Source organism: Giraffa tippelskirchi, chromosome 10, assembly GCF_054371585.1.
Source record: "Giraffa tippelskirchi isolate mGirTip1 chromosome 10, T2T-mGirTip1v1.2.pri, whole genome shotgun sequence".
NCBI classification, from domain to species: domain Eukaryota; kingdom Metazoa; phylum Chordata; class Mammalia; order Artiodactyla; family Giraffidae; genus Giraffa; species Giraffa tippelskirchi.
This window is the reverse complement of record NC_137284.1, coordinates 16,761,407-16,784,253: the sequence shown is the minus strand read 5'-3', so window position 1 is coordinate 16,784,253 and position 22,847 is coordinate 16,761,407. Positions and strand designations below refer to the sequence as shown.

Below are 22,847 nucleotides of genomic sequence, written 5' to 3'. Positions count from 1 at the left end.
ACACTCCTGAATTTAAATGATATAACACAGTAGATAACCATAAATTGATAAAATAATAACAGCTGATAGTGATTAAGTGTCCAGGGGGCTTTAAATGCTTTACATCTAATCTTCAAATGAATCTTGGCTCACTTCTTAGATGAGGAAATTAAAAATCCGAGAAGCCAAATGACATGCACAGGGACAGTAAAACATGGCACAGGGATCAAAACCCAAGGCTGAAGCCTGTGCTCTCACCTCTCTGTCCTGCTTTTCACATAGGTATATAAACTAAACAAAACATCTGCATTAAATCTGCTGTCACAAAATATCTATTTATGGGGTGGCTGCATTAAGACCTTAGAAATTACCTATTTGGACAGGGTGGAGTGAAGGGGAGATTATAGTCTATAAAGAGTAATATATGATCAGTGTAAAGGAATTAAATAGTACAGAAGCAAATGGAAAAAAAAAAGAAATGTCTGTTGCTATATTTGCAATCTCACGCGCCTCTCCAGTGAGGGATGCATCCTCCTGATCCTCTGTGAGTTTACAATGGGACTATACTGCTCTGTGATTTGCTCTTTCATTTAACAACACATCACAGAAAAAAAAAAAACCCTGGGTGAGCACATACGCTTCTACTTCATTCTTTTGAGGGCTGCAGAGTATTTCACAGTACGGAAGTATAACATCTATTTTGAGAATGTGATTTTCAACCTTTGTGTATTAAAGCAATACCGTAAGGAGGATTTACCTGGATGGGAGGTATATTTAAAAAACATGAAGTGACCAATTAAAAATCGACAAAGGACTCGAATAGACATTTCTCCAATAAGCACATGAAAAGATGCTCCATGTCATCTCGTTTCTGTATAATCACCACCTGGACCAACAGAGCATTACCAGCACTTCCAGATCCTCCCTCCTACCCACCTGCTCACTCTCCTCTCCAGAAGTACCACTGCCTAAACTTTATCACCACACAACAGCCCTGAACTCTATGACTTTGAACTCTCTCCTTACATATATGGGGTTATACAGGGTAAGTATGTAGGTAAATCAGGCTTCTTTCCCTCAATATTTGTGTGGGACTCATCCAGGTCGTTGCACATAGCTATGACTCATTTCATTTTCACTGGAGGAATCCACTGAATGAACATGCCTTTATTTATCTATCCCACTGTGGATATACCTTTGAAATGCTTTAGTTTTTTGACAATCAGGAATAAGGTTGCTATGAACATACTACATATACACCTAAGAGTGGAGCTGCTGGGTCACAAGCTATGTACGTGTACAACTTAGTCAGCAGCGCCAAACACTGCTTGTCCCACATCACGCTACCCTGCAGTATATGGGAATTCCCATTGATTTACACCCTTGCCAACTTTGGGTATTGCTACTCTTAAATTTTAAGCATTCTGGTGAGTGTGTTTTCAAGAGTTAATGAAGTTTTGATTTGCATTTCCCTGAAGACTAACGATGTGGAACAACCTGTGCCGTGCTATTTCAGCATTTTGATATCTATTGTTCAAGTTTTCAGGCAATGAAAAAAAAATCAGTGTATCTCTCCTTTTCTGATTCCTTACATACTTTGGTTTATGTGACCTTGGTCAGATAAGTGTGTTGCAAATATCTTTATCACTTTGTGATTTGCCCTTTTCACTATCTTAATAGTATATTACAATTTACTTTCTGAACTTTAAGTTTAATAATTAAGCTTTTCAGTTAGGATTACTGCTTTATGTATAACCCAAGATCATGACGGAGAAGGAAATGGCAACCCACTCCAGTATTCTTGCCTGGAAAATCCCACGGATGGAGGAGCCTGGCAGGCTACAGTCCATGGGGTTGCAAAGAGTTGGACATGACTGAGTGACTTCACTTCACTTCTTTACTTCAAGATCATGAAAATAGCCCATGAAGATATTCCACTGTATTCTCTTCTAGAAGTTTTGCTGTTTCACCTTTCACATACAGATCAATAATTTTCAAGATCTAGCACCATTTACTGAAATGACTATCCTTTTCACAATGCTCTACAGTGCATAAATCAAGTATCTATTAATATATGTACACAGGTTTGTTCCTGGACTCTGTTCTTTACTGCTATTCTATTTGTCTATCCTTGTATCAACCTCAGTATCTTAATCAGTGAAGCTTTAATATTAAGTCTTGATACCTATAATATTAAGTTTCCACTATTTTGTTCTTCAAAATTGTCTTAGGTATTTTGGGCTCTGCCTTTCCATACAAATCTTAGAATCGATTTAGAATCAGTTGTCAGTTTCACCACAACTCCTAACTTAAAGCTTGGGGCATTGTCAATAACTTGGACCTATCGGGCTCTTAACTTCATGCGTTGTTCTGAGAGCACCAGGACTTTCTCTGCTCCATCAACTGATACCCTGAGGGCGCAGGTCCCCACACACTGGGTCACTTCTCTGGATTTCCTTCTTCTGCTTCATCTTAGCTCAGTAACTGTTCAGTATAACTCTCCAATGCTTCAAAGAGACTATATTATATTTTGACCTTTCTGTCCAGATTTTCTGTTTTCAGAGGGGAAGTTTGTCTCAATTCTCTAGTCCTCCGTTCTTAGAAGCTCATGCCCGTAAAGTAAGCTTTGTTTGTCTTTTCTCTTCACTCTTTCTCCACCTTCTGCCCACTCCTTCCCTCCCCAAATTCGCTCTTTCTTTCTTTCTGGAAGAAAAGGTGGATAAGGTGGGAAGATGGGGGATGCAACCATAGAAATTAACAAAGATCAAATGTTGACCCTAGAAAGAAAACACCTGCTACGAGAACTGGAGAATTCATTAGATGGGCCTAAGAGAGGCTGCACAGAGAGAAGAGGTCAGCAGGAAGCACGTGAGCTGGAGAAAGGACGGTGAGCCAACATCAGAGAGGTGAGTGACATGTGGAAGGGGTGGAGGACGAGAGAAGTGCGCAGAAGAAACATCTGCGGAGGCAACAGCTGAGAAGGCTGAAAACCTGAAGAAAGACATCAGTAAATAACTGCTCAGTAAATGCCAAGCAGGAAACAAACACACAAGTCCTCATGCCCTTCCTTCCTCTTCCTCCCACTCACCTCAGCCTCATCAGCTGTCAAAGCAGAACCTGCGGGGACGGAACAAGCGCCCGTTTCTTTGGAACAAGCGTTTACCTTTCTTCTTCGTAACTCTCCTCCCCACCTCCCAACCCCACACACGCCCTTTTCCTTAAGGTACCATGGATACGTGCTATCTTGGTCAGAACATGGTGATTCATTAACTTTATTTTTACAGACACAAATAACTGGTCATACTGAGAACATTAAAGACGAGTTCCAAAGGGAAAATTTTCCTTATTGCCCTTGTTGTGCAATAATATAGGGAGCTTTAAGTTGCAGTCTCAAACTACAGCTCCATCTTTCAGACCTGGTATCTCACAGTGACAGATGGCAATGTTAAAAATAAATAGAACATTCAAGTTATTTGCACTGAAGGCAAAGACAGTTTTAAAGTGTGAAACAAGCCTGAGGCTGATAGAATTCACATTATCCTTTTCAAAATGTATTAAGAATGCACATTTCCCTATGCCAACGCTGCAGTGTTGCCCACCAAAGATAAAATATTAGCTTTTGAAGGTGTGCTGTCATTACACATCACTACTAATTTAGAATTAACAACACCATACAGGTCTATTCATAGAAACCCATTTTCCAGAAATGTCAATAACTGATTAACTTTCTCAAGTTTTAAAAGTGCTGGAGGTTATCACTATTAGAAATTCACTTTCATATTCAGAACATGGAGAAAGCCTTTGATACAATACGAATATTAAGCTAATTTTTTTAAATTTATTTATTTTAACTGGAGGCTAATTACTTTACAATATTGTAGTGCGTTTTGCCATACACTGATATGAATCAGCCATGGGTGTACATGTGTTCCCCATCCTGAACCCTCCTCCCACCTCCCTGCCCAATATTAAGCTGATTTTTAAAAACAGCTTACAGTATATCTGAGGTAACATGATCAAAGATAAGACTTTATAATTAATAAAAGTTAAGTTTATTATAGCAGAAATGCATGAAAATAATATATAAGAAATAACAGTACATTTTTGATATAGAATTTTGGTAACTTTAAAGCAGTGACCACAAAAACTCATGATCATCTCAGATGGATAAGAAGTATCAGACAGGGCTTCCCTGGTGGCTCAGTGGTGAAGAGTCCACCGGCCAATGCCAGAGACATGGGTTCGATCCCTAGTCTGGGAAGATCCCACAGGCCATGGAGCAACTAAGCCCATGCGCCACAGCTATTGAGCCTGTGCTTTAAAGCCTGGGAGCCACAACTGCTGAAGCCTGCATGCCCCAGAGCCCATGCTGCACAAACTAGAGAAGCCACCCCAACAAGAAGCCCACACACCACAACTAGAGAGTAGCTCCCGCTCTCCACAACTAGAGAAGAGCTCACGCTGCAACGAAGACCCAGCACAGCCAAAAATAAAACTTACATTAAAAAAGATAGCTGACAAAACCCAACACCCTTTTGTGATAAAATCATTCAACAAACTAGGAATTGAAAGGTACTTTGTCAGCTTGACAAAGGGCATCTATGAAAACTGCACAGTTGAAAATTTTTACATAACAACAAACAATTAGATGACTTCTAAAAGATCAAAAGTAAGACAAGGATGCCTGTTCTCAAAACTTCAACACTGTAACATATCCAGGGCAACTGGGCAAGAGTAAGAAATAAAAACATGCATATTGGAAAGGAAGAAGTAAACATGTCTATTCACAAATGACATGACCTTATATATAGAATATACCAAGAAATCTACTAACAACCTATCAGAACTCATAAACATTTCAACAAAGTCTCAGGATACAAGATTAAGATACAAAATTAATTGTATTTCTACGCACTTGCAATGAACAATAAGAAAATGAAACTAAGAAAACAACTCCATTTACAAAAGCATCAAAAGAATAAAAATAAATTTGACAACAGATATGCAGAACTTTAAAAAAAACTACAGAAAGTTGAATGACGTGAAGGATCTAATTAAATGGGAAACAAATCCCATGTTCAAGGACTGAAAGACTTAAATACTGGCCAGAAGGTAATACCTTCCAAATTGATATGTAGATTCAATAAATCCCTATCCCTATCCCAATAAATCCCTATCAGAATCCCAACCATCTTCTTTTAGAACTAACAAGATGATTCCAAAATTTATGTGGAATTGCAAGGCACCTGGAAAAACCAAATCAATCCTGAAAAAGAATAAAGTAGGAGGACCTCCCAACTGCAAAATTTACTACTAAGCAATGTTAATCAAGACAGGAGGGTACTAGAATAAGAACAGACATATAGATCAATGGAATAGAACTGAAAATCTAGAAATAAATTCATGCGTCTAAGGTCAACTGAGTTTCTACAAGGGAGTCAAGTCAAATAAATAGGGAAGAAATAATCTTTTCAACAAATCATGCTCGGATAACTGGATATCCAATGGACTTGGACCTCAAAACCATACACAAAAATTAACTCAAAATGGGTAGTAGGTTAAAAAGGAAGATCTAAAACTATAAACTTAGAAGAAAATACAGAAGTAAATATTGACCTTGGGCTAAACAATGCCTTCTTAGTTAAGACATCAAAAGCATAAGTGAGAAAATAAAAAAATAAATTGAACTTCATCAAAATTAAAAGTATTTATGCTTCAACAGACATCATCAAGAAAAGACAAAACACAGAATTTGAGGAAATGTATGTCTGCAAATCACATTATCTGATAAAGGACTTGTATGTGGAATGTATAACATGACCCAATGGTAAAAAGACAACCAAATTAAAAAATAGACAAAGGTCTGAACATTTCTCCAAAGATACACAAGTGGGTAATAAGTAAACACATAAAAAGATGTTCAACATTATTAGCCATCAGGGAAATGCATATCAAAACCATAAAGAAGTATCACTTAATACCCACTAAGACAACAATAACCAAAAATACAGTAACAAGGAAATAGAACAATTTGAATTCTCATTTACACTGCTGGTGGAAGTCTAAAACAGTGCAGCTGGTTTACAAAGGTTGGTGATTCCTCCAAAGGTTGAACATAGAGTTATCATATGACCCGGCAATTCTACTGCTACATACATACTCAGGAAATGAAAACATACATCTATACCAAAACTTGTACACTAATTATTGCATTATTCATAATAACCCAAAATGGAAACCCAAAGTGAATGGATAAAATAAACACTGTATATTCATACAATGCACTACTATTTAGCCATAAGAGAGAATAAAGCACTGATATATGGATGAACCTTGAAAAAATTATGCTAAGTGAAGGAAGTCAGTTACAACAAGACTACATATTGTATGATTCATTTCATTTGTGTGAAAGGTCTAGCTAAGAGAACTCTAGAGACAGAAAGTAGATTAGCAGTTGCTTAGAGCTGGGGCAAGGGAGAGGAGGAGCAGTGTCTGCTAGTGGGCACAGGATTTTTTTTCCAAGTTACTGATGCGACATTTCAAAAAGAAAAGAAAACTACAGCCATCACAACCACTAACAAGTAAGTTCTTGCTGAGAAAGTTGTTTTATGCTTAAAAGCTTGCCCAAAGAAGGGGGGTTTAATAGAGGATAAAAATGCCTTGAAAGGAGACTGAGAATCCCAGGGTGAGAGGAGAGTAGGGCAGAAGGAGAAATCTACTTCCTCCTCCTTCTAAAATCTTTATTCTTTGTTTTTATTTTCTTTCTAAAAATTTATATCACATTAAAAAGTTCCTGATGAAGTATTCTGTAAAACTCATCCAGATTAAGTCATCCCACTAAAAACAAAAGTTTCCACTGTTTTGATTTTTACTCCCTGCAACACATTGCTTTACATATCTGTACAATATTCCACACTTATGCAGCAGTGCAAACACATTATATAAGTAATAAGAAATGCTGTTTAAAATAGTTTGGATGTTCACAGGCACTGATAAGATATACATTCCCTTCATTTATTAATTTTCAGCTAATCATATTATCTCCATGTCAGGTCCTTAAACCTGGCATTTTCTTTCATCATTTTGCTCATTAATTAGCTACATTCCTACTATATAATTGCAAAAGCAAATAATGACAAAGCTTAATGTAGCAAACAGTTCTTAAAATTGCCTAAAAGTTTGAATGCATGTAAACCTTTGTGAAATGATCAACAGAGAAAAAAGAATACACTAAAAATCAAAACCACATTAAAATTAAGAATGCATATTTTGACAATGAACACAACAGCTAAACAAGCTGTGTGCCTGACTGGAAGAGAAAATCTGGATCTTTAAGCAGTGGGTAAATAACCATGCTAATGAGAAAGAGTACTCACCTGGTTTTGGCACTGAGTTGGTCACTGACTGGGGAACTTTCTGATTAATTAACTCAACACAGTGTCCAGGGAAGAGTCCCACCTAAAGAAGAAAGGCAGCAAAGAGAGGATTCTAAACCAGGGAACAGATCAGTGTGGGAGCATTGCCAATTCAATTCCAGTAATGTGCTCCACAGTCCCTCCCAGCGATTCTGCTATCCCAAGACTAAATCACTGATGATGCCAATTATACAAACAAATAATAAAACAATCTGTTGCTATGAGTATATAGAGTCATGTGTTTTATTTGCCTAAAAGTCTAAGTCTTCTTTTCTAGTTTTAGCTTTTAATTTCCCAAACTTCTTTTACTCCAACTAAAATATTTAGTCTGATACCAAGCTATGCATGGCAAAAGGTATAATTTATACCTATTAATAATTTACTTTGCTGAAATTTCACTCCAGTTGTGTGAACACTTCTACTGCCCACTTTCATATTTACTGACTTCTCCATGATTTTTTTTAAAGCAATATTAAACCACATTCGACTTTTTTGTGAATTTTTTCTTCATTCTCTCATAGGTTCCATAAAAATGACCTGACGAAATGATTGCTTATTTAAAATACTGGTATTCATGCTTGGTAAAGAATCAGAAGTATGTGGATAAGTAGGGAAGCAAGAGAATGAAAAAACCAATCTCGGCTTTGAAAAAGCACAACAAATTGACCTGGTAGCAAATTGCTCGTTGTGTTAGGAAGACCCCCAAGGAGCTATGCTAGGAAAATACTGAGCTCCAGATCACCCAGAGATACTACATAGCCAGCAGAATGAATTCAGATATGAAGATCCGGGAAACAAAAGTAAAAAGGAAATTTTTACCAATATTTATAGATGTTTTCTTAGATAGGAATATGATTGGGCTGCCAAGCAGCAGATGTTAAAGCTGAAACAAGAAAACTACATCACTTTGTACATCCCTCTGTTGACAGACTCTGGGGAAGAAAGGAACAGCCTTCCAACAGTCTGACTCATCGTGAAGGTCTAAGCTGTATAATTTTCATCTGCGTGGGAGTATTTTACATACTAATTTGCTGCATTCTTACTTCAATTTCTTGATCGATATTCTACGTTAGCTCTTAAAATTATGAAGATGTAACCAGTTATCATGAGTTGAAAAGGGCTTATTAATAAACTATCAGCTTGTTTGAAAGATCTGAATTTGGATCTTAAAGTTCCTATATGCACTGCCTTCTAAAATGATGCTGTAAGTATTTGTTTTATTGGTGAAATTCTATACCATATTTTATTCAACTTCCTACTCAACTTTTTATTTAACTAATCAACAAGCAGAAATTCCTCCAAGATTGGTTAGAACCAGATGAGAATCAACTTGAAAAATCCTTCTCATTCTCTCTTACACAAATCACTTCTAAGAGAATCACTTATGGCTAAGTGTAGCCCCAGGATTGGGGCTTCCCAGGTAGCTCAGTGGGTAAAGAATCCACCTGCAATACAGGAGATATGGGTTTAATCCCTGAGTCAGGAAGATACTCTGGAGGAGGGCATAGCAACCCACTCCAGTATTCTTGCCTGGAGAATTCCATGGACAGAGAAGCCTGGTGGGTTACAGTCCATGGGGTCACAAGGAGTTGGACACGACTTAAACAACTGAGCCCCAGGATTAAGAGGGCCTCGGTTCTATTCTAGGACTGCCACTTACTGCTGCTGCTGCTGCTAAGTCGCTTCAGTCGTGTCCAACTCTGTGCGACCCCATTGACGGCAGCCCACCAGGCTCCGCCGTCCCTGGGATTCTCCAGGCAAGAATACTGGAGTGGGTTGCCATTCCTTCTCCAGTGCATGAATGGGAAAAGTGAAAAGTGAAGTCGCTCAGTCATGTCCGACTCTTAGCGACCCCATGGACTGTAGCCTACCAGGCTCCTCCATCCATGGGATTTTCCAGGCAAGAGTACTGGAGTGGGGTGCCATTGCCTTCTCCGTGCCACTTACTAGGCTGGGTTTATAACTTAGGATCCATCTTTCGGTTTCTTCCTCTAAACATAATGATATCGTGCCTAACTCATAAGGTTTGTTATGAGGATTAAACAGATGAGTATAAGCAAAACGAATGTAGTAAGCACTTGTGCAACACTATCTATTCTTTATTATCCCAGTATGTTGGTCACTAGAAGACCTAGAGGGTTGCAGCTCCTCCAGTGTATGGATGTGACATGTAATACCTACTACCTTTTGCCTGTGTGTACCTAAGTTTCCTCACTATCAAATATCATTCTTTCCATAAAATTCTAATTCATTTCCATTTATAAACATTTTCTGCAATTCACTACAGAGAAAAGACCACTCCTTTTCCTAGGCTCTGTGATCTGCAGCAAATTGCTTAACATCTGTTTCTTAATTCATAAAAATGGGACACCATTAGCTACCTGAATGATCTGTGTAGTTTCTAAACTCAAATATCTGTCAGCAAATAAAAATAACTTGCCATTATTTCTTCACAAGACTCAACAAAGCTTAATGATCTTCTTTAAGGAACTATATAAAATTGGTAAGTACTAGTTACACTTTCACCTTTTAAATGTCTCAAGGCATTAGGTCCAGGTATATGGGGGAAATGCTGCTGTGTATTATGCAGAGGTAGGTCCATGGGAGGTTCACCCAATGTCTAATTCCCATCCCTGCCCACCCATCTCCCTTTAATATAAAGTGCAATATTACTAAATGCTAGCTGAACTAACTCAGTTTTCCAGATTCCTTGCATTTAGGGTGTAGCCATGGCACATGTGAAAAGCTCTCCTACTACTATTCTGTCTCTTCCTTCTGCTGTGTACCCAGGTGTTGGGAATGGATCAGCAGTAGCAATCATCTGACCCTAAAGAAAGGCCAAGAGAATCTTAGATAATTCTGCCTAGCTTCATTAAGCTGCTGACTCAACTGCAGCAATGATACCTTTTCTGTTTGCTTTTGTTTCTTGAAGCCAAAACCATTTCTAACTGTAACTCTTTTAAGTAAGACAGTTACTAAAAGAGCTAATTCTGTGTACTTGTGAAAAGCAATAGATTCTATTTTCTTATTATAAAATTTCAACGATAAAAAAATGAAACTGTGTTCCATTGAAAATATACACATAACTAACCCTAAAATTACAGTTAATGAACATTTTAAATTTTCTGCGACTTCACGGATCACAGCCTTGTCATGGCGAAGGGGCTTGCGTAACTCAGTGAAGCTATTAACCATGCTGTGCAGGGCCATCCAAGAAGGATGGGTCACAGTAAAGAGGTCTGACAAAACATAGTGCATACTTAAGTCAATATTTTACCAAATATAAATTAATTCTAATAAACTCAAAATGCTCAATGTTAAAAGTGACTGGAATTCCAACAATATGATCTATGAATTTTATTGTCCAGTTTCCTGTATTATTCTTTCTGCGGAAGTGACATTTTCTAAAGCTCTAATTTAAATGGCTGAGAAAGGGGAGAGGAATTCAGTATATTTGGCAGGAGTCAAAATGAATTTCTACTCTAGGAAGAGGAGGGAAGGAAAAGAAAAGATGAGCATCCAGGGTCCAAAAGGGTAGAGGAGTAGCTAATAAAAAGATAATAACAGGAAAAAAAAAATAGACAAGGCTGAGGGATGGGCTTTAAGGAAGGAGAGAGAACCTTCAATCTGGTAGTTTTCCCCTGAGTCAGTCTGTCATGAAGAAGAAAGAAGAGTATATGGATGTAAGAGACACAGGCAGAAGAGGCAGAAACTGTCATAGGATTAGACACATGAAAAGTTAAGTCAGATGCTTCTGCAGTTTTTTCCCACTTTTACTGAGGTATAACTGACAAACAAGCTGTGCATATTTAAAATGTACATTTTGATAAGTTGACACCCATAAAACTGCATCCACACTCAAAATTATGAATATATTTATCAACCCCCAGAGTTTCCTTGTAACTCTCTGCAATTTCTCCCTCTCCTTAGCAGCCCTTACCCCTGCTCAACAGGCAACCAAGTATCTACCACTACATATCACTTTGCAGTTCCTACACTTTTATATGAATAGAGTCATGCAGAATGTACTCTTTGTTGTTGGTTTTCTTTCATTCAGCGTAACTACTTGGAGGATCGTCATGTTGCAGTATTTATCATTAATTCTCCCTTTCTATTCCTTAGTAATATTCTATTGTGTAAATGCCACCGTTCATTTATTCATTGATCTCTTGCTGATGAGCCAACTGGGTCGCTTCCAGCTTGGGGCCATTACATATATGGTTGTTATGAACAGTCATATGTGAGTTTCTGTAGGAAGGCAGATCTTCTTTTCTCTTGGATAAACACCTAGGAGTGGAATGGCTGGATCTTGCCATCAGTATATGTTTTAAAAACTGACAAACTGTTTTCCAATTAGCTGGAGCCTCTTACATTGCCCCCAACCGTGTCAGTGTTCCAATTCCTCCACATCCTTGCTGTTCTAATAAGTATAGAGCAAGCCATCACCGTTATTTTAATTGCATTTCTCTAATGATCACTGCAGTTAAGCATCTGTTGACAGGTTTATTTGTGATGAATCTTTTTGGTTAACTGTTCCCATATTTGCTATTTTTTTTAAAGTGAGTTCTGTTTTCTTGTTGAACTTTGAGAGTTCTTTATATGCTGTGGATACAAGTACTTGATCAGATATAATCACTGCAAATATTTTTTCCCAGTCTGTAGTGCGTCTTTTTATTGTCTTATAAATAACACCTTTCAAAGAACAGCAGTGTTAAATTTTGATGAAATTTATTATTTTATGAATTGTTCTGATAATACATCTAAGAAATCTTTGCCTAATCCAAAGTCACAAAAGTTTCTCCTATGTTTTCTTTTAGAAGCTTTATAGTTTAAGATTTACATTTTGGGTACATGACCTACTTTGTGTTAATACTTGCAGATGGCACAAGAAATAAATAAAAGGATTTATGAAGGCATATGGATATCCAACTGTCCCAACATCATTTGTAAAACAGATCATGATTTCTCCACTGAATGGACATTGAACCTCTGTTGTAAACAAGCATCCATGAATGTGTGGGTCTACTTCTGACTCTGTTCTATCCTGTTGATTTACTTGTCCATCTCTCCCCTAATGCCATACTCTCTTGTTACTGCAGTTTTACAGTTAAGTCTTCAAATCAATTACTGTTAGTTCTCCAACTTTGCTCTTCTTTTTCAAATTTGTTTTGGTTGCTCTTTTCTAGGTCCTTTGCATTTCCATATGAATTGTTAAATCTGTGTGTTGATTTCTACAAAAAAAATCTGCTGGGATTTTGACTGGGATCAATTTGAGAAGAGATGACATTTTACCAACATAAAGACTTCCAACCCATACATAGGGTGTATATCTCTCATTTTTAAAATATTCTTTATCTCAGAAATGCTTTGTAGTTTTCAGTACACAGATCTTTTGTATCTTTCTTCTGATATATCCCTAAGTGGTTCATAGTTTTGATGCTATTACAAGTAAGTTTTATTCTGTTTTGTGATTGAGGTTAATGCTACTGGTCTGTGCACTACATTTGAAGTAACAAGACTTCCATGAAGTTGTCCCTAGTATACACAACTGTGTATTTCAAGTATGCAACACACTTTTATTTCTCTTTTATATTATATGTGAAAAATTATATTGACTTTTTTGAAATTGTGTTTGTATCTTGTTCTGTCATTTGTAAATTTCATTTCTGAATTCTAAGGAAGGATTTTAGAAATTATTTATCATAACAAATGGGTGTAGGGTTTGATGATGCTAAGAACTACTTTTGTAAGCCATTTTTTCAATAATTTCCAAGAAACTGAATGTTTAAGAATCATTTGGTAGGACATATTCTGATGTTATAAATTAACAAAAGGCTATCTAGAAACTAGTTTCTCTCTAAATGTCAATGGCAGCTGCTAATGGCACTAGTAAGAAAAATAAAGACAGCAATAAGAAACAAAGAAAATAATTTCAGAAAATTTACGTATGTTTTGTGATCCAAGGGGGAGAAATAGAAAATCGGAACTCACCAAGCTCATGTTCTGGCTGTATCACTGACTTACTGTCTTTATGAATCAAAACCATCTTTCCAAATTCCTTCGATTTCTTCAACTGTAAGGTGACAGTTTAGGACCAGGTGATCCTCTGCCATTTTTTCTACCTTAGAAATCTATGATTCACACATGTAGACAAGTAGAAGCCACTACTGGTTCGCTGCACTACTACTGTGATCTGTTCTTTGCCAAGAATACCTAATTTTCTACCTAAGCTCTGACACTAAACAGCAAAATAGTAACAGGCCAGTAGTTTAGTCCTCTGTCGCTTTAGTTTCTTTGTCAGTAAGGGAGGTAATAAAAGCACCTTCTTCATAGAGTGTGAGGATTAAAGGTTAACAGGAAGCACAGAGAAGAGGACCAAGAAGTGTTACGATGCCTTGTATTTGTAGCAACACACTCTGACTCCCCCTTCCCTTGAAATCCTGTAACACTACAGATGAAAAATTACAGTATGTCATTTTCCTACTACTTAACTGGAGAGGAAATATTTTGCTCTACTTAATTTTGAGTAATGAAAAGGTGTAGCTTTGAACTCCGCACATAAAATGATGCTCTTCATATAAATAAGTGGGTGAACTGTCTTCCTCTATTAAACTACTTACTACAAGAGACAAGGTTTCCAAACATCTTCCCTGAGGGATAAAGAAGGCTTTTCTGAAAGCAAGCTTTCTGGAACCACGTTGAGCTCCTAAGGTAAGGGAATGCTTATTGCTGAAGAGCTGCTTGTCTGCTGTTCGTACACGGAAACCCTCACATGACAGGCTGGGGTAACTGTAAAAATAAATCCGCTGACCCTCGACCATCTTGCGGAGAACCGAGAGAACATGACTGAAAAGGATTCTGTCACCCTCCAAGTGGTATTTTATCCATTAGACTGACTGCATCCCAAATATGTCTTAGGAGATTTTCTGGGGGAAAAGGAGAACACTCACTAAGCAGTGTTTTAATTCTTTCTCTATCTGCACAGGATCAACACAGGGAGGCTGAGTCAATGGTTCTCACATTTTGTACTTGATAATCATCTGAGGAACCTGATAAAATTCAGAGTTCTGTCCCCCATCTCCAGAGATCAGTTGTATCTGGTTTTAACATGTTTCTCAGGTCATTCTTTTACTTATGGCTCCCAGATAAAATTCTGAGAAACATGGCACTAAACAAATAATCCTCAAACATTAACACTTTACATTTGTGATATGCCAGTTATAAAAGGAAAAAAAAAGACCTTCCAGACACCTCACCTCACATTTCCAACCACAGTCCACAGACAGACACAAAAAGGCCATGTATTTTTAACAAGAAAGAAAAAGCAGAGAGGTTTTGTTTTTCCTTTCTGAAATATACATTATATGATGAAACTCCTCAGAAAACAAAGGTAAAAGGCTCAATATACTCTTTAGAAGACAAGTAAAAAACAGATTTCAGAATTTCAAATTACTATAGTTAATATAAAAATTTCACACTTCCTACTCCTAGAAGTTTAAGAAAAGAAACACAGTCACAGTATAATTTAGAAACATGGATGAACTAATCCTTCTGTTCCCACAGCTAAATTATGGGCTAAAACAACATACAGACTAGAACTTGGCAAAATGTTTACCTTTATCAACCACTAGCTGATTGGCAGACTTTACCTACACCTCAGGGTAAGCACTGCTTCCAGCAGAATGGTCTAAGGAACACCAGGGCCAGAATCACATGGATAGGAATGTATCTTAATCCTATTCCATGATCACTGCAACAGAACCTGGGGTTTATGTCATAGGATTTTACGTTTTGACCTGTTCCCTATGCAACGCATCATAAGCTCACCAAGTAAAGTTTGAGAATCAGAGGTGAAGAGAGAGTAGAAGGAGTTATTAGTAACAGAAATGAAGAGAGCAGTACAACACCCTTATCTGTATCAGAAAATGCCATTCCTTGGCTTGACTTTATTTGCAAATTCAGACTACAATGCAATAAATACCATCACACGCCTATTAGAATGATTGAAAAAAACAAACCAACTGAGAATCATCAAATGTAGATGAGAATGCAGAGCAGCATCACCACTGTTGCTAGTGGGAAGGCATAATGGCACAACCACTTTAAAAAGACAGTTTGGTGGTTTCTTACAAACCTAAGCATGATCTTACCATACAATACAGCAAGTGCACTCTGTGGTGTTTACTTGAAGGAGCTGAAAACATATCCACACAAAAATCTGCATGTGGATATATATAGCAATATTATTCATAAATGCCCTAAACTAGAAGCAACCAAGATGCATTTTAATAAGTGAATGGAAAAACAAAATTATGGCACATTCATAACAATGAATGATAAAAAAGGAACTATCAAATCATGGAAAGATTTGGAGGAATCTTAAGTGCAGTTTGAAAGCCAGTTTGAAAAGGCTCCATATTATACCATATGATTCCAATTATATAATGCTTTGGAAAAGGCAAAACTATGGAGATAATAAATAATCAGTGCCTGTCAGAGATCAGGAGAGAGAAAATGGATAGGTGCGAGCACAGGAATTTTCAAGAACAGGGTAATCACTTTGTATGAATGATCCATGTCATTATGCATTTGTGAAAACCCATAGAACTACAGACATCACAAGGAGTGAGTCTTAATGAAAATATGGATTATAGTTAATAATCATGTGTAAATATTGGTTCATTAAATGTTAACAAAAAGCAAACCCCAACACTGTTTCCATCACTGTGGTGGAGGATGTGACACTAACACTTTGTACCCTTCTTATCCATGTGATTCTGGCCCTGGTGTTCCTTAGACCACTCCTAGAAACAGTGGTTACACTGCGCTGTAGGTAAACTCTGCTCATCAGCTTGTGGTTAATAAAGATCAGCATTTTGCCAATTCCATTCAGTGAATTATAAAACATAAAGCAACATATTAATAGGAGAAACTAAGTGTGTGGGATAGATAGTATATGAAACTTTGTGTATTATCTGGTCAATTATTCTGTAAGTTTGTACTAAATGATAAGAATCTATTAATCATTTTGAAAATAATAATAAAAAATAAAACAAAGTCACAAGCCAGCAACTGCACAGCATCAGCTTGCTGGACTTAAGGGAAAGAGTTCCACACGCCAGTTGCACCCTCTCATGTCCCAATAGCTGCCCAGAGACAACAATACCTGTGACTGAGGAGGAAACAGGGGAGCCAACGTAACATGTCAGAAACCCATCGAGCAGAGCAGGCCTGCAGTGGAGACACGGGGCCTACATGCTGACAACACATCTCCAGAACACGCTCCTGCAGGGGTCAGAGCAGCACAGCTCAAGGCTGGCCCACAGCCTGGGAAGCAACAGCCCACATCTCTGCTCCCCCGCACCCTCTCTCCTGAGAGTGGGCAGCTCGAAATGGCCTTGATTCCCAGGAAGACCACTGTTCAAGCCAGCCCAGGGCCAAGCCCAGCCCCTCGTCTCCTGCTACTGTAGTCCAAAGAGAGCAAGTGACCGGTCTAAGACCGTAAGAGAGGAAGCAATAGCAAGACTGAAACACAACTGTCATTTAAAAGCCAGATTTACTTTTTGATCCTGTTTGGGCCCCTACCACTTATAGCTCATTTCCATGAACATGAAGAATTGACCCCTTAATAAGATAAGGGATCTCTTATCCCTTAATAAGATCCCTTAATAAAAAGCTGGTTAAGACCAGCTTTCCATTTAGTTTTATATTTAATCAGAAGCACCAATTATTAATAGCAATTAAGAAATCAACACAGCTAAAGTAGGGCTGCAATTGTACATGTGAGAAAATTTGTGAGGTAACAAAGACAAGGTTAATCAATTTGGTGTTAATCAAATTAAATTGTTATGAATGCTTTTATAACAAATTGAGGTGTAAATCAAATCAAATTTTATTTGAATTATTTACATTTAAAAATCAACATTTATTGAGTGAGAAATATGCATCAAGTCTGCTCTAGGTACTTTACATATTTTATCCTCACACATTTAATCTTCTCGATAATCTTAAGAGATTAACAACAATCCTACAATCTCCATTTTACAAATGGGGAAACTAAAGTACAGAGAAGTAAAGCAACTTGCTGAAAATAACACAAGATTAAAATCCAAGAGATACAGCACCAGAACCCATGTTCTTAGCCACCATGCTGTCCTGTTTTAAACTGTATGATTTTGTCATAAAATACATTTTATAGAAACCTAATACTTTTTATATGCATATAAAGCTATATTTATATAATAGCCATTAACATTTCCAACTGTACAGCATGAGCATTTAATCTACACAGCATTTTAGGAACATTTTTATAAATAGACAGCTAAAACCCACGAGTTATATACTAAAGATACAATTTTAAGGCATTTTTAGATGTTCTTCTAGTGACAGTTTTAAAAGCTAAAAGGAAACTTTTCTATCCTGTGGAAATTAGTCCAGTCAACCTAGGAGATGCTGTTGTCAGGTCTCATATTACTTAGGGATATAAGGAAACAGAAAGAGACGGCCTTAGGTTCTGCTGTTATTCTGCTATTAACACACTGTTTACATTAACGGTTATAATGCATTAAATGACACTGATCAAACTGACTTAAGTCTAGAGGGAAAACATATGTGATTCATGACTTTAAACCAGTATGAAAAGTGAGCCAGAGTTACAGGCCTGATAATCTAAAAGGGGTCAGCAGGCAGGTGGCTCTGCTCACACTTCAGCTCTTCCACCGTGTGGGACAGAAGAGGAGATCTTCTTCCACAGCAGTAACTAGAAAAGGAAACCCAAGTCTAACGTGATCTACATTTTTTTTTCACCACTGCAGACAAAATTTCTGATAACAAAGTCCACTGCCAGCACACTACTGTAAACAGAAGTATTACCGAAAGAGAACATGTTCTTTGAAGGTTCCACACCGAATTCTTTGTTGCCTACCTGAAATCCATGCTTGCCTCTCCACCATGTGCTTAACACTTTGGGGGGCATGTCAATAACAGAAACAATGTCTCCCACCTAGGAGAAAACATTTTAAGTGAAATGTTTTTAATCAAATAGTAAAGCAATCGTCTGCCTAGAATTTAAATCTAAACTGTAAAACTTTATATCTGAACTGTATCTTATTCTCTGGCTCATTATTTCTGGAAAAACATTAATATTTCTTTCTGTAAAGAACTTAATAATCTTAACCATTTGTAAAGGAGAGGTTTACAAAAAGTTAAGCAGCACAAAGACTGTGGTCGAAGTAACATGTGTAGTAACTTCAGAAAGCCTGATTGCCAGTGTGAGATTTTTTAACACTAGGCATCATCAGAGTTAAAATACTGTTACTGCTGCTACTAAAGGTGATCAGATTCACTTATAAAAGGAAATTTTAAATTACCATATTTAGAACAACAACAGCTTCTATTAATACACTCAGTGAGCTGCTTGCCATGTGCCAGGCACTGGGCTGAGCAACTGACGTATCTTATTTCATTATATAGGAACGCTCTAAGATGTCTACAATTACTGGGTTATTCTTAGTACATGTAAAATTGAATGACAGCTACATTTCTTTCAAAAGGCGGTTCAATGTAACATTCCCACTGAACAGCTGACTTTGTTCACCCTAAAAGACAAACTAATGAGTTTATACAAAACTTTTACAAAATCCTAAGTATAAAAATAGCAAGAATAGTTTTTAATGACATACTTAAAGGAAGTTATATTCTTCAATCAAAATAAGTGATGATCTCTGTGATAAACCAGTTAAACACTTTAGAACAATGTTGCTAATGTACACAATATTGCTTCAAGAATTTTTGTGGTATATTCACGACTAATTTTTCCAGTCATGAACGTCCTCTTCACAAAACCATATTTGCTAACAGACACGGTATCTTTCAAGATCAAGATTCTTTGTGTATAGAGCTAAAAATTTAGTTGAGAACTGTTTGAATTCTGCATAGTAAAAATGTACACTTTTTTTCTCTTAAATCGAATAACTGCCAGCATTTCCTTTTGATCTCCATCAGCCAATATTAACAGAAGAAACTTAAATCCCCTCTTTTGCATCTGATAGCAAGAAATGTTCATTTCACTTTTCATCTGGTCTTTACCTCAATCTACGAACAAAGAGAAAAAAGTATCACTGGGTATTGCTTTCAGGTACTTAAAAAAAAGACAAAAGACAAGAGGATCTGGCTTTCAAGAAGCTCACAGAGACAAACAGGAGAACAACTTTGATTGAATGTAATAGGTGACCTCTCAGAGATTAGCCTTGAGAACAGTTCAGAATGACATCCAGTGCAGGCTCTGGGCAGAGGTAAAGAGGGCAGGGCGGGGAGGCAGGGGGTATGTATTTCTTGGAGTAGAAGGAAGAAAATCAAGGAGACTTCCTAGAAGAAATGGGGGACATTTAAGCTGAATTTTTAAGAATGAGTATAAGCATTAAAATATAAATAGATGGCATGCCAGGCTGAAAGACAGTGATGGGCAGAAACACCTGGTGCTTTTTGTTAAGTAAATGACTGACACAAAGATGAGGCTAGAAAGGCAGCACGGACTGAGCTAACACAGAGCATCTTTGGTCACTTACCTCTAAGGTCAATTCATCTGGGGCCCGAGCAGTGTACCTCTTGATAACATGGGCAGCACCAACAGCAGGAGTGTTAATAGAGGATTCTTCATGAACTAGAAGGTGATTTCCCTTATTATCAATCTAGAAAAAAGAAAATGGACTATGAGATGGTTAAAGACATGGAACTTGCAAGTTTCTTGGTGTATCTATATAACTCAACTCGATTTAGAAAAACTATAACCCAAAGAATCTTAAAAAAAAAAAAAAAAACACCACTTACTGACTACTTACTATATACCAGTCATTGTATTGTACATATACTATATATAATTGAATCTTCACAACTTTAAAAGATACTTATCATCATTATCAATACCTAACAAGGAAGATGCTAAAGCTAAAAGAGGTTACGTAAATTACAGAAGATTAAATAATTTGTCCCAGATCACACAGCCAATAAAGAAGAAACAAGATGTCAATGCAAGATGTACTGGCTCTAAGTTATATATTCTTTCTACTTTTCATCATCTTCCCAATTTTCACTTAGAGAATAAAGTAACTCTACCTATGCAAATTAAAGAAAAAAATCTAACATACTGACTGGATACTCTATCACTCAAGACATTCTTAAATCAGATCCTTTAAAAGGTTGTCTGTTGTTTCTAAGTGACTAAAAATTATTTTCATTACTAAGCCAATTAAATATATATATACACACATCTTGCTAAATGTATAAACATTAATATATTGAACACCAAAACAATAGGTGTCATTCTGATTCATAATATAATATTAAAACTAGCTTCCTGGATTATCAATAAAGGTTTGAGATAAAAATATTTAATGTACCATATCTATCTTCCAGAAGACATGAATAAGCTCCACTTATTCGATTACTGAAACTCAGTAGCTACCAAAATTCACGTGGTATTTCTTTCATAGGTAATTAACTCTAATAAAGAGTGAACTAGATTAATACCTCCATCCAAGTAAGGGCAGGTCCACAGTTGATCTTGTTCCCAGCAATAGCTGAAAGGCGGGACAGGTAAGCCATAAGCATCTGAGTGACCGACTAAAGAAAAAGAGAAGATTCAGTGGTAACAGTTTCTCACTGTTAAAGAAACTGGTGTAAACTGGTTGTTTCTGGGAGAAAAAAATCTTCAGATTTTCAGGCATTTTCATAGTCACAGAGGTTCTTCACAGAGGCTTCACAGCTCCATGAACTGACACTACGGGCACTTACATAATTCCCTATCTGGTGCAGGACTTTCACTTCGGCCCCTCATCATCAGGGGTCATACAGCTTCTAATTTGGTTGCCTTCTCTTTCTATTTTTGTACTGAAAATGTAAAATGATAGCACAGACATAATTACTTTCCTTCCCAGCTTCTCCCCACTACTCTGAAACTTTCTCCAAGGCCTGCTGCAATCTTCGCCCACCCAGCCATGGCAGGACAGTTCATACGTGATCCTCCACCTTAAGTCAGCTGATGGTCCAGGCATGAGACCCAACAGTAGTAGCCTAATAGGAGTTGCTGCAGGAATCAGGAACCCCTAATTTCAGCTCAGTCTGGCTGCTATTTTACAAAGAGACGAGAACCTGGTACCTGTTGGGAGCAGTCATGTTCTGAGACAGTCTGAGAAAAAAAAACCAACAGACAGGCAGAGAAGGGAAATGGAAGCAGAGAGACATTCAGGTTTTCTATCATACGAAAGAATCTGTGGTTTCAGGACATTCCTGAGGCTTTGCCACAGTGGCGGTTCTTACATGATTGGAGCCTCTACTTTGCCTCCACTACGTAATTGCCTAGGAATTAATTACAGATTTGGAAGGGTTTCCCCTCGGGACTTGCACTGTTCTCAAGCACCCATTGTGGCTACGAAGCAGTCTAATGCCAATACATTCCTTGTTCCTTTAAGAAAAATCTTGTTTTTGCTCTCTGGAAGCTTTTTAGATTTCCTCTCTGCTTTTGGCATTTTGAAAATTTACAGTGTTTCTAGGTGTTATTATATTTAAAACTTAATGGACTGATTTAATCTGAAAACAGGCTCTTTTTTAATTTAGGGAAACATGATGTTTTTGGAGAAGGAAATGGCAACCCACTCCAGTATTCTTGCCTGCAAAATCCCATGGACAGAGGTGCCTGGCAGGCTACAGTCCATGAGGTCGCAAAAGTTGGGACACGACTTAGCGACTAAACCACCACCACCATTATGTTTTTAGTTACTTCCATCCACTCTCTCCTCCTATAATAATTCTTATAAAGCAGCAGGAACTTGTGAGAACTTCTGGATGTATTCTCTGGGATTCTCTACTGTTCTCTCACAACTTTTTATCCCTTTGGGGCTGTGTTCTTACAGAGTTTGCTCTTCCCACTCACTAATTCTCTCTTCATCTGTGTCCACTTTGCATGTCATCCGGCTATTAAGGTTTGTTATTATTAAGATTAATTTAAATGACCATATGTTCATTTCTAAGATCTCTGATTGTTTTTATAAACTCTATTCTTATTCCATGAATGTGACTGCCTTGCCTTCTCTCAGGATGGTAATCATGCTTCTGAAAGCCCTCTGTTTGCTCTTCTGTTACTTTGTTTTTGCAGTTTTCACACTGAAGATTTCCAGTTTACCTGTCCCTCTGCAGTCCTCCTGCAGAAGTTTCTCAAACTGTATTTTCTTGCCCCCATAAATCTTATCCCATCCACTTTTCAAGATTCCTCACAATTTTGGACTCCCTGATGGTTATTTTCATTTTCTAATGTTATAAACTTCACGGCAAATAGATGAGGAAAGAGTAGAAACAGTGGCTGACTTTATTTTGGGGGGCTCCAAAATCACTGCAGATGGTGACTGTAGCCATGAAATTAAAAGACGTTTACTCTTTGGAAGGTAAGTTATGACCAAC

The 22,847-nt window shown here is 37.4% G+C and overlaps 1 protein-coding gene across 9 annotated transcripts in view; it reads right to left on the bottom strand.

Annotated features, from left to right (window-relative positions):
• ARHGAP32 (Rho GTPase activating protein 32) overlaps positions 1 to 22,847 on the bottom strand; it is a 189,903-nt gene that overhangs the window by 43,699 nt on the left and 123,357 nt on the right. For all 9 annotated transcript variants that reach the window (XM_081536550.1, XM_081536548.1, XM_081536553.1 and 6 more), the window contains 4 exons: positions 20,922 to 21,014; positions 19,961 to 20,083; positions 18,319 to 18,396; positions 7,356 to 7,437 (listed from right to left, as the gene is read on the bottom strand). In XM_081536550.1, coding sequence (XP_081392676.1) covers positions 7,356 to 7,437; positions 18,319 to 18,396; positions 19,961 to 20,083; positions 20,922 to 21,014 — 376 coding nt within the window. The remainder of the gene's footprint in view (positions 1 to 7,355; positions 7,438 to 18,318; positions 18,397 to 19,960; positions 20,084 to 20,921; positions 21,015 to 22,847) is intronic.